This window comes from Symphalangus syndactylus, chromosome 3 (assembly GCF_028878055.3).
Source record: "Symphalangus syndactylus isolate Jambi chromosome 3, NHGRI_mSymSyn1-v2.1_pri, whole genome shotgun sequence".
Lineage (NCBI taxonomy): Eukaryota > Metazoa > Chordata > Mammalia > Primates > Hylobatidae > Symphalangus > Symphalangus syndactylus.
This window is the reverse complement of record NC_072425.2, coordinates 36,001,228-36,013,759: the sequence shown is the minus strand read 5'-3', so window position 1 is coordinate 36,013,759 and position 12,532 is coordinate 36,001,228. Positions and strand designations below refer to the sequence as shown.

The following is a 12,532-nucleotide window of genomic DNA, read 5'->3' as shown; positions in this document are numbered from 1 at the left end:
GCCAAAAAGTCCTCCCATGCCCTTTTGCAGTAAATATACCCCAACCTCTGACCCGAGATAGCCACTGAGCTGATTTATGTCATTATAAATTAGTTTTGCCTTTTCTAGAATTGTTTTCTTCTAAATGGAATTTTATACATATAATCATTTGTGCTTGGCTTCTTTTGCTTAGTATGTCTTAGTGATTCATCCATATTGTTGCATGTATCAATACTGTTCTCTTTTATTACTGAATAGTATTTGGTAGAATTATTCCAAAATTCATTTATCAATTCCTCTGTTGATGGAATTCTAGGTTATTAGTTTTTTGTTATTACGAATAAAGCGATTAAATTCATGTGCAAGCTTTGAGAATGATGGCATTAATAAAATCATGGCTTCAAAATAACTATGTCAAAGGAAAACTTTTTTTTTTTTTTTTTTTTTTTGAGACAGGGTCTCACTCTGGCACCCAGGCTGAAGTGCAGTACCACAATCATGGCTCACTGCAGCCTTGAGCCCTGGGGATCAGGTGATTATCCCACTTCAGCCTCCCGAGTAGCTGGGACTACAGGCGCTAACTACCACACCTGGCTAATCTTTTGTATTTTTTGTAGAGATGGGGTTTCACCATGTTGCCCAGGCTAATCTCAAACTCCTAGGCTCAAGTGATCCTCCCACCTTGGCCTCCCCACAGTGCTGGAATTACGGGCATGAGCCACCATGCCTTGCCTCAAAGGAAAACTTTTAAAACCATTTTCTAGGCACAGAGACATACTAATACTAATGCATTTCATACACCCATACAACATGAACATTAGCAAAGAATTAGAAGAGGCTAAATTTCAAACTATACTTACTTCTTTCTTAAGTTCATTAAGACTGTGACTGATTTTCAAAATACTGAGTTCCAGTTCTTCAGCGATGCTTTTTGTTTTCTTGCTTTGCTAAAAATTTTAAAAAGTATACATGTAATGTTACCGCATCTCTTTAATCTGTTAATTACAATTTTATTTGAACTGTAAATTGTAATAAATTTTAATATTAGTCTGTGAACTATAAAAGTAGATTTTCAAAATTTACCTGTTTAAGTTATAGTGGAAAATAAAATTTCAGTTTAGTTATATTTTTCAATGCTAACTACAAATAGGTGAACTTTTGTTTTTTATTTATTTATTTTTCTGTGAACCTAGGGATTATATTGAAAGGTGAACTTTTAAAATCTAATTTTCTTTAATAAATTCATCAAGTCTAAAATTAATCTCTTTTATTTTCTGCCTAGAATGTCCATGATTTCACTCCTAACCTAGTTAAAAATTAAAATCCTACTCATCTTTAAGATCTTACATAAATGTCTTTTTCTCAGAAAGGCTTTTTCAGATCACTCAATCTAAATCAGACCCTCTTCTTACTCACTGTAATCTTTTTGCTCCATAATCATCCTAGTTTGCAATTACATATTTATTTTTTCAGTCCAAACCATCTGGAATTTTTCATTTTTTGTTTGTTTAAAGTCTATCTTCCCCACTAGGCCACGAAAGCTGGGTTCACATCTATTTTGCACACCACTAAATCCACAGTACCTGGCATAGCAAATGGTAGGTAGTAGATATTCAATTCTTTGCATCATAAATAAAAATTAAATATCAATACTTCATGAAGCCTTCTTGAGCCCTCTCCCTAAATATAAATTTGTCCTCCTTCAACCCCTCTCAATGCATAGTCTACACCTTCTCTTAGGATACTTACAAAGCTATTTGTACTTGTCTTACCCCTTCCCGCAAATTTCTATATTGTAAAATTCTTGCAGACAAAGATTTTATCTTACTCATCTTTAGATTTATGGTGCTTGGCATATAAAAGGCACCTGTAACAACTGCTGAAAAAAATGAATGAATGAAAAATACATCTAGCATGCAGGATCAGAGATCTGAGTGCTTGTGAAATATGCACAGGGTAAATTTGCTAAATTTGTGACATCTGCTAATTGCAAAATTTGAGTATTGATAGAATCACATTCCCAACAGAGTATTTCATCACAAGCAACTCTTCATAGTGAGTGTTGGACTTAAAATTTAACATTGAAGCAATCTACACTTTAGATTGTGTATCACACAGATAATTCAAACTAAACACAAAACATTGCTCGAGTCTCTCACACCACTATACTTTAGGGCAAGATTGCCTGTTAATAAGAACATGTGCACTACTGTGATGCCAAGAAAATATCTGAGAAATCTGTGATTCATAGCTACTTTCATTCATAAATTAATCTATTTACAAGGAAATCAACTGCTCCTTCTTTCTTCAATCTCAGCCATATCCACCCTCCTTCATCATCTTTACTACCAAAGCTTTGTTCATGACTTCCAGATTTGTATTATCACTGCTATATTATATTGTAAGCCATGTTAAATACTTTTTTGACATAGTCTGGGCCTAAGAAATAAATAATGCTAGAGACATGTCCCAGGGCTCTCTGTCTCTCCATTTTGCAATCCACCTGCTGTAAGAGATTGTGTACACACACTTCCTGTGCTGTCCCACTTCTGTCAGTCTTGGCCATTCTTGCCCAAATAAGCTCCTCTGTTTGAAGCACACCAACAACCCATTTAAGGTTCATAGAGTGGCCACCCACCAATTTTAGACCAGGAATTTGTGCAAGGGTGAAAAGCTTTTACTTGCCAGATGGATCTACTCTTGTTTTCATTGAATCTACACCCCAATAAGTTTTCTAAATCATTGTGTCTGTAAATCAGCTGTCCTCAGAGGTAAGAACTGTGTACATGTGAATGGCTCCAGCAGTCAGGCTCAGGTCCCAAGAACCTCTAGGTGGGGGTCTACCTCTCTGTTCTTCACTCTGAAGAAGCATTTTGGGGAGGAATTTTCCAGAGGTGAGTTTGGTGGAAGAGTGGGGAAAACAGAGTGAACTAGTGATAGTGACAGAGGCATAGAATCCAGACTGGCTAGAATGAGAGTCAACAGGCCTGGAAATAAATGTCAAGTATTGTGAGTGCTAGATGGGAAGGATATTTTGGCCAACTAGGAGGGAAAGAAGGGATGAGATATCCTGTCCCATTCTGGAACAAATTCATACTCCTGGTGATTATGTAGCTTCCATATCTTGCAAAACTTTATGAGAAAGCCATTATATAAGATTTACTTTGATTTTAAAAAAAGTTCTTACAGCTTGAAACCACACAGAAATTAACTGCTGCAGTTCCATTCTCGCCTGAGTTGACAGTTCCAAGATGCGTTCTCTGTGCTCATGGCTGGTGTAGGCAGAGTCAGTAAAGTCCTCTGTACGCTCCAAGATGACTTCCAATGTCACAGAAAGGTTCTCTTTGGACTGAAAATAAAGATTCTCCCGAAGAGCTTCGATATTCATCTGAGAACAGAAAGGACATCCATCCTCCATGTGAGTCAATATTCCCACCTGACCAAAATGGGCTGTAATTTCTAACAGTGCCCAGGAAAACACTAGCATTTTCTTTTCCCAAGCTGAGGGGAAATACAGCCACCAATGATATCTATATTCGCCACTAACCCAGGAGGACACATTGCTCAAAAGCCTTCAATATCCATGTAAAGCACCGTTCCTAGAGTAATTAATACAATGACATTCCTATGAGATCAGTGAATACTAAGGCAGAAAGAGCATCATCCTGTAGCAACCGGTAGGAAAAATGAACCAGCCTCCAGGTAAAAGATTTGCATCTGAGAAAATGCCTAGGCAAAGTCCTGGAAGATAAGTTACACCCAAATATGAAATGTGCTGAGCCCAGGGGGAAGGATGGTGTGGAAGATGTGGGGTGTGAGAAGGACTGGGGAAGGCATCCATTTTTCCTTCGTTAATTCAGCAAAGACTCTCCTAGTCACCTAACTGGTCTCCCTACGTTTTATTTAAAGTCCCCAACAGCACCTTACTGACCCAAACATCCTCTACCAGAGGGTCTGTATAATCTAAAATGTAAACCGTCTGATACTGCCACCTCCCTGTAATAGCTCCTCACCATCTATAGAGAATCAAGCCCAAACGTCTATGGTATAGCACAAAATCCTCTATGGCCTGTCTTTATATACTTCTCTAACAGTCTATCTCACCCCCTGAACCCCCAACAACCTTTCACTTCAGCCACCCTGTTTGGAGTTCCTTGACTGTGTGATGAACACATGCTCACGTGTGCAGTCTTTCTCTCTCAGCTTTCTATGATGCATCATGCCACTTCAACCCTGTAAAACACTACAGTCCATGAAATATGTCACACAGACAACTTGGGCCAAGAGGCAACAAGTGGTAATGATCACGATTATGGTCACAATTAATGTGATAATAAGGATAGTTTACATTTGTTTAACACTTCAAAGTCCTTTCACAAATGTTATTTTAATTAATCCTTATGTGTGACTCATTTTAACATGATTCATGAAAATATCAAAGTTTGGGAAAGTCAAGACGCCATAGGAGAGTCCTTGCTTCCCCTCCTGCTCTTGGCCCAAGTTGTGTCAGGTGATCACTCCATCCTAGGTAGACAGAAACTTGTATTTAAGCTAGGAAAGAATATGGATAATAGTAAGGTATGGAATTTACAACGGGGATCTTCTCAGATAATTAAATTTATTTTATTAATTTAAGATGATTAAATTTGAGAATTTAAACAGAATTAAAACATAAAAATCAGTTATATTGGCCTCATACCATTTATGTTAAGGTGTTTTATTTTCCCTTTAGAGAGAAAATATACATGTTTTTAGATAGCAACTTAGTGGAGTTTTGTGGGTTTTTTTTAAAGAGGCTATTTACTGATATGGTTTCATAACATTTGTCCATATATTCATGGTACCAAATACAGCAAAGTATCCAGTTTCCCTCCATAGATTATACTCTCCATCAGAAAAAAAGTAAGATGCCAAAGAGATAATCACAGACGGTGAGACTGAGCCTATTTATAACAGCTCTGCCTCCAGCACACCTGATGGTGAGAGGGCAGCAGCCAGAGCTGTCGGCAACAGCCACAGGCAGAGCACTGCCCCTCCTTCACCTGCACCAGAAATGCAGCAGCAAGTGGTGAAAGATGTCTCTCACCTGACTTGTTTCCCTAATTATCCTTTAACAACACATCTCCTCCCTCAGCATTTATAAAAAGGGAAGATTAGAAAAATAATCTCTAAGATCCCTTTCAGCAATAAAATTTCTAAGAGAAAGTTTGGTCCCTACAGCTTCTTTCCCCTCAGGAAGCCTCAGTGGTAGGACTGGCATCATATAAACAAACCCAGATGTGTAAAGTGAAAGGTCATGGACTTTGGGATTAGAGAATCCTGGGCCTAAAGAAGGGTTCTGCCACTTACTAGCTCTCCTCCTCAAAAAAAAAACAAAAAACAAAAAACAAAAAAACAGTATATAATTATATCCACCTAAAGGGCAGGTAGGGATTAAATAAAATATTTATTAAGAGCAAAAAGAGATAATACTTTCCATTACTGTCTTTTCACCCCATGTTCCTACTTAGACCTTCACACAATTAGAAATCAAAGTCCAGGGCCAGGCGTGGTGGCTCATGCCTGTAATCCCAGCACTTTGGAAGGCCGAGGTGGGCGGATCACCTGAGGTCAGGAGTTCAAGACCAGCCTGGCCAACATGGCAAAACCCCATCTCTATTAAAAGTACAAAAATTGGCCAGCTGTGGTGGTGGGTGCCTGTAATCCCAGCTACTCAGGAGGCTGAGGCAGGAGAATCGCCTGAACCCAGGAGGCAGAGGTTGCAGTGAGCCAAGATCGTGCCACCACACTCCAGCCCAAGAAACAAGAGCGAGACTCCATCTCAAAAATAAATAAATTAATTAAATAAATCAAAGTGCAGTAAAATGGAAAGAATGCCATTCTCATCACAGCCCTGTCTGTTAGAGAAGAGGGAACCTTTAGCATTTGGATAACTTCTCAGGGCCTTAGTCTTCTGATCTGTTAAAGGAGGGCATTGTACTAGATGACTTCTTAGGGCCCTCCCAACTCAGACACTGCTCTTACCCAGAAAGCATCTTCACCATGTCTATGACTTCTGATGAGAAGTCAGACTTCCTGGAGTCACACTGCCTAGTTTCAAATCCCAACTCTGGTACTTAGTAGCCAGCAAGTTAATCTCCTTTCTGTTTCTCAAGCTCCTCAACAGTGTAATGGAAATAATAGCAATAGTTCTTTGAGGATTATATAAGTTCATATATTTAAAGCACTCAGAAAAGGGCTGGCACAGAGTAAGGACTCAATAACTGTTAGTGTGTATTACTGTTTATTTTTAAATTTTAATTATTACTAATACTATTACTATAGTCTCAAAGTATCAACCCTCTAACACAGAGAAAAGCAGGAATTCTAGCAGAAATGATTTGCTGCTCACCATCATCCTGTGTATGGTACTGCTCAAAAATATATGGCACTGCTCAAAAAACAGGAAGGGAACATTCTTTTAAACAGGGGGCTACAGCTAAACCATACAGCTAAACAGGGCCAGAGTAGCTACTATAACCAAAGACCACCGTTCTTTGTAAATAACACCTCTAATGTAAATATTACTGAGTAACAAGTTTGTACAGAGTGGCATTGCTTTAAATAGATATATTTGCTTTTGTGAAGCATTGTTCTAAAACATTACACAAAAATATAGATACTATACATAATGATGCTCCTTTAAAATGGAAAGAAAAGACTGAGTGCAGTGGCTCATGCCTGTGATCCCAGCACTTTGGGAGGCCCAGGCGAGTAGATCACCTGAAGTCAGGAGTTTGAGACCAGCCTGGCCAACATGGTGAAACCCCATCTCTACCAAAAATACAAAAATCAGCCAGGCATGGTAGCACATGCCTGTAGTACCAGCTACTTGGAAGGCTGAGGCACAAGAATCGCTTGAACCCAGGAGGTGGAGGTTGCAGTGAGCCGAGATCACACCACTGCACTCCAGCCTGGGCAACAGAGCGAGACTCCATCTCAAAAAATTAAAATAAAATAAAATAGAAAGAGAAAAATAAAAATATACTCTCTTTATTCTTACCTTGAATTCCTTAATTCCAGTAAAAATACTGATAGATGAAATGTCAGTCTCTCCATTCGGTTTACAGTCAGTCACAATTTCAATGACCTTATCCAATGCCACTTTCATGCGGTCAAACACTCCTTCTTTGTTTTTATGGGCTGATTCGCAGTTAGGATGCCTCAGACATGTCTTCAAAACAATTGAAAATTTTTATTTTAATATTTGATTTATGTCATAACGCACAAAAATCTTACAGAGAACATGTCATGCTAAGAAAAATGGTTCTTTACCAAAATCTCCTGGGTCCCTGGCTCACTCAGCTGCTTCTCCTCACTAAAGTGGAAGCAGGATGAGTAAAAAGCGATAGCAAGGTTAAATAAAAAATGCAGAGTGCAAAACTATACCTTTATACTTCAATAGTAAGTTTACTTAAAAATTTTTTGGGAAAAAATCTCTTTTCATCATGATTAAAACTGTTTTAAATGTTGCCTTACACATGCAAGAAATGAAAAAGAATGAAGAAAAATGAAATGAACAGAAGTGAAATATGATCATGGATGCATCTTGACTTTTAAAAAACGATGTAAATAAAAAACTCAAGGGCCTAGACAAAATAGAGCCTTCTGAGTGGGTTCCACGAAGTCTGTTTCTGTGGCTTCACTGATTCTAGCACAGGGTAAATACTCTCAGAAGAAAAGGTTATTCCAAACAAACTGCTAAAGAGACATTTTACTCATTCATTCTAGAATTGAACCAATTTGCTGGCCAACTGCTGTTTGGAAATACTCCTGATTGATAATTTTGTTAAAAGTGGAAAAAGGGATTAAAGGGTGAATTTACAGAATAAACTAAGGGCTGACTTCTTACTCCGCTGTATTTAACAGATCTTAACTTGTCTAGCTTTTCCTACAGCACATGTGCTGGCTCCTCAATGAGACTGGCAAAACTCTGCAGGCAGCGACCATGTGTGACAGGCCTTAATTCACAGCACCTAATACACCATGTTCTGCTGAGCTGTTCAATCAAAGCTGACTCATAAATTAATTATTATTTGGAGTTGGGGAAGAAAGTTAGCATTCTTATAAATAATAACTGAGATTTAACTATTCAGGCCTATGTTCTAAGTTATCACTTTGATCTTTTTTAAAATGTAAATTATGTAAGTTAAATGCATTTAGTCAGGTGTTCTAATTATTAATTTATTACACAGTAAAACCAAAATTGTCTTACCTTTGAAGCTGTGAGAAGCATCATCGTACACTTTTCAAGAACTGCCCTAGCTGCTGCCATTTTTGCCTTTTTCTTTTCATCTTTCAAATCCTAAATATGAAATAAAATCACGGAGGAGTCTAAGACCATGTAAACAACCCAATTTCTTAAAAAAGTATTTATTCAACACTAATACTCAAAAATTCAGTAATATTGTTAAGTGAAAAAAAAAAACAGGATAAAGTTTTACAAACTGTCACTGCTTCAATATGAATACATCAACACAACATGAGTAGAAAGAAAAAGCTACTCTTACAAAGGGCTAGAGAGCCAGGAACTGAGACACAGCTAGAGGCTGCACATGGTTGACATTCTGGTGTTCTGTCATACCTGACATTCTCACGCCAAGTGCACACACTGCATCTTAACCAGAAATACCCAGCCTATGTCTTACTTAATTAAAAGTAAATTGTCTACTGAGCATCTATTGACTATTATTTCCTTCAAAACAGACACTTAAAAGTCGATTCTTTAAGGAGCCTTGTCTAATTAATCCCATCTAACTGCTGTGCATCTCAAATTGGGGTTCGTTTGTCTTAATCTTAATCACTATGCTGCTCTGAAATATTCTGAAGATGTTTCTTGGGTAGATAATTTTCCTCAACAAGATTGAAAAGGAACACCTAAGAAAGCACTGTGTATTGAATTTGTTTTGGTGGGGGGTGGCTTCTCCTCACAGAGCCCTCAATAGAATGTGTGCTATTATATGAGGTAGCCAAAGTTTGCTGATCAAATCTACAACAAAATACTCTGTTAATAATTTGGTTATTATATCTAAATCAGAGGTGGGCAATACTTTCAATTAAAGCCCAGATAAACATTTGAGGCCTTCTGAGCTATACGGTCTCCATCACAGCTACTCAATTCTGTCATTGTAGTATGAAAGCAAACAGAGACAATACACAAATAAATAAGAACAGCTGTGTTCCAAGAAAACTTTATTTATGGAGATTGAAATTTGAATTACATAAAATTTTTCCCTGTCACGTTAGCCTTTTTTATTTGTAAGTTAGGTTAAAGGCCCTTTCTTACAAATAAGAAAAACCTAAAGTTTAAGAATGATTTGCCTTTGAAAGTAAATTTGCTTGAATAAATTAGAATGGATTCAGAAGTTAGTCCTACACAGTAATATCACTCTCACTCACTTGCATCCCAATATAGATATAATAAGAGATAGAGATGGCATTACAAATAGTGTATGACAAAGTGCATATAACCCCAAAGCTAATGCAGATCACATCCCAAAGAGCTGTGTCCTATATGTGAGTATCATCCATCATGGGTACCTATCAGATAAAGGTTGAGGTTGCTTATAAAATTTCCACCCATTCCTCTTGTCTTTAACGTTTTGGACAGGACTCCTTTCCACAGGACCCACACCTGTGGGTCCAGCTGACAATGCATCAAGTGTGTATGCTATACCTGACACTTACAAGCCACATATGACCCCATATGCTGTATGGTGATAACAAGCAACAGAAAAAGATGGCATCTCAACCTGGAAAGGGCTGGTCCACAGGACAAAACAGAGGTGTCCATAAAACCCAGATGGTCCATGAAGCACTAAGTGAAGCATCCCAATAGTTCCAGAAGTATTTTCTCAGATTTGGGTAACGCTGTCACCACTGCCACTTTCTTTTCCTTTTGAGACACAGTCTCCCTCTCTTGCCCAGGCTGGAGCGCAGTGGCGTGATCTCAGCTCACTGCAGCCTCTGCTTCCTGGGCTCAAGCAATTCTCGTGCCTCAGCCTCCTGAGTAGCTGGGATTACACGCATGTGCCACCACACCCAGCTAATTTCTGTATTTTTAGAAGAGATGGGGTTTCGTCATGTTGGCCAGGCTGGTCTCAAACTCCTGACCTCAGGTGATCCACCCACCTCAGCCTCCCAAAGTGCTGGGATTACAGGCATGAGCCACCATGCCCAGCCTCACCACTGCCACTTTCTACCACCTTGGTCCAGGTCACCATCATCTCTCAATAGATTACTGTAATAGCCTCTTGAGTGGTCTACCTGCCTCTGCCCTTGTCTCCATGCAAACTATTCTCAACATGGCAGCTAGAGTGATACAGTTAAAATTCAAGTCAGAAAATGTCATTCTCCTACTCCAAACCTCCAATGGCTCCCCATTTTACTTAAAGCCAAAGTCCTTTACAGTTTGGCCTGCCCACTACCTCTCTGAATTCATCTTATTACCCTCCCCCTTTGCTCACTTTGATACATCCACTGGCCCTCGTGTTCTTTGAACACACCATGCATGTTTCTGTTTTATTGTCTATCTCCTCCCATCCCTACTAAAACATAAGCTCCATGAGTGCAGAGGTTTTTGTCACTTTTATTTACTGTTGAATCCTCAACACCTAGTGTAGTATTTGGTTAACAGTAAGCAGCTGATGAATATTTGCTGAGAAAACTGAGAATGCACCTGACCTATAGCTCTTTGCAGGATATTTTGACTATTCTAAAGGAGAAAGCATTTGAACCCTGGATGCATATCCCAAAAAAATGACCCAGGAGTAGCACTTATCAAACACAAAGACAATAAAAAGGCTGCCAGTAAGTTTCAGGGGCCCCAAATTTAATGAGCTAAATTGTTAAACATAGATACCTCTTCAGCCAGAAGTTTTTAAATGTTGGATCACAATATTACAAGAATTGAGAAAAATAAAATGTTCTCCATGCCAAATTTCTAATTACAAATCAAAATGATGGTGAAAGTTTTTCAGTTATGTCCAGAAGCTGAAGAGGATCCTGTAGGAATTGTAACTGAAGGATGGCAGCTTTAGAACCTATGACTCATGCCACGCTTGCTCAAGTGATCAAGAAAATGCTAGATGATAAGCTATTATTATTATAAAAATACTCAGGCTAATAATTATCATTGGGAAGAATGAGGAGAAGAAGGAAGATTAAGAGAAAGAGAAGGAAAAGAAAGAAAATTTGTTTTATAAAGAACAATACTGGCAGACAGAAAATGAAACAATAAGGTATCTGCCTATAGAATCACCACTGGTATTAGAAACCAATGCCATTATTTAGCCTTCCACTCTCCAGACCAATACCCATCTTTCAACTCCAGTTGCAACTGGGAAAGTTCATATCAAAAACAGAGAATAGCCTATGGGACTACACCCAGAACCATCCCAAGAAATGGTCAATTATTACATATATTTAACCTGCCAACAAGACAGACTCTTACACAAATACCCCAACAAGGAAAAGTCAATCCTAGACATAATATGATCTTCCATCTCCCAAAACTGAGGAGCTTATTGTCTGAATTGGGGAACAGACCCATAAGGAACTAATATCGGCTGGGCACGGTGACTCACGCCTGTAATCCCAGCACTTTGGGAAGCTGAGGGGGGCGGATCACCTGAGATTAGGAGTTCGAGACCAGCCTGGCCAACATGGTGAAACCCTGTCTCTACTAAAAATACAAACAGTTAGCTGGGCGTGGTGGTGCATGCCTGTAGTCCCAGCTACTCGGGAGGCTGAGGCAGGAGAATCACTTGAACCCAGGAGGTGGAGGTTGCAGTGAGCCGTGATCACGACACTGCACTCCAGCCTGGGTGACAGAGCGAGCCTCCATCTCAAAAAAGATAAAATAAAATAAAAAACAAATATGTTGTAGTTTGAGAACTACAGGCTTTAGAATCAGATATAACTGAGTTCGATCTGCTAGCATAGTGACCTTGGGAAAGTTTATCCTTGTCTCAGGTTCAGTTTCCCTATATGTAAAACAGTAGTAACAATACCTACCTCATAGGGATGTATTGAGAATTAAATGAGATCATGTATATTAAGTACCTAACACATAGGCAGTGCAAATAAATAATGGCTTGGGTTATTACTATTAATCTAATATAGTAAGCATAACAAATATCTAACAAGACACTATAAGAATACACATGATGACTCAATTTTATGTGCTTGAGCCCTAGTAGAGGAATCAAATGGAAAGCTTCATAAAAGAGAAAGTAACCAAATAAAAAGAAGAAGTACTTGAGTTGAGCCCTGAAGGCAAGTATGACCTTTCCCAGTGTATGAGGTGGGAACAAAATTAACTGCTATAAATGTACAAAAAAAGACATACAGATCTACTTACTTTATCCTGGCTTATCTATGAAAGGCTTTCAAGACCAAGGCTGCAGACGTAATAAGCAAAGAAACCAATCCAAACAATCCTGAAGATCATACCTCCATCCAAACTAAAAAGTATGTATTTATCTGAAGATTGTAAAATGTGATGAGTACATAC

General features: G+C 38.6%; 1 protein-coding gene across 3 annotated transcripts in view; it reads right to left on the bottom strand.

The window, feature by feature from the left end:
* Window positions 1-12,532, bottom strand: part of CTNNAL1 (catenin alpha like 1) — a 68,967-nt gene that overhangs the window by 33,533 nt on the left and 22,902 nt on the right. For all 3 annotated transcript variants that reach the window (XR_010119997.1, XM_055271571.2, XM_055271570.2), the window contains exons 5-8: window positions 8,234-8,323; window positions 7,022-7,192; window positions 3,167-3,367; window positions 840-926 (exon numbers count right to left, since the gene is read on the bottom strand). Coding sequence is in view for 2 of the 3 variants with exons in the window: in XM_055271571.2 (XP_055127546.1) it covers window positions 840-926; window positions 3,167-3,367; window positions 7,022-7,192; window positions 8,234-8,323 (549 nt within the window). In the remaining variant the exon portion in view is untranslated. The remainder of the gene's footprint in view (window positions 1-839; window positions 927-3,166; window positions 3,368-7,021; window positions 7,193-8,233; window positions 8,324-12,532) is intronic.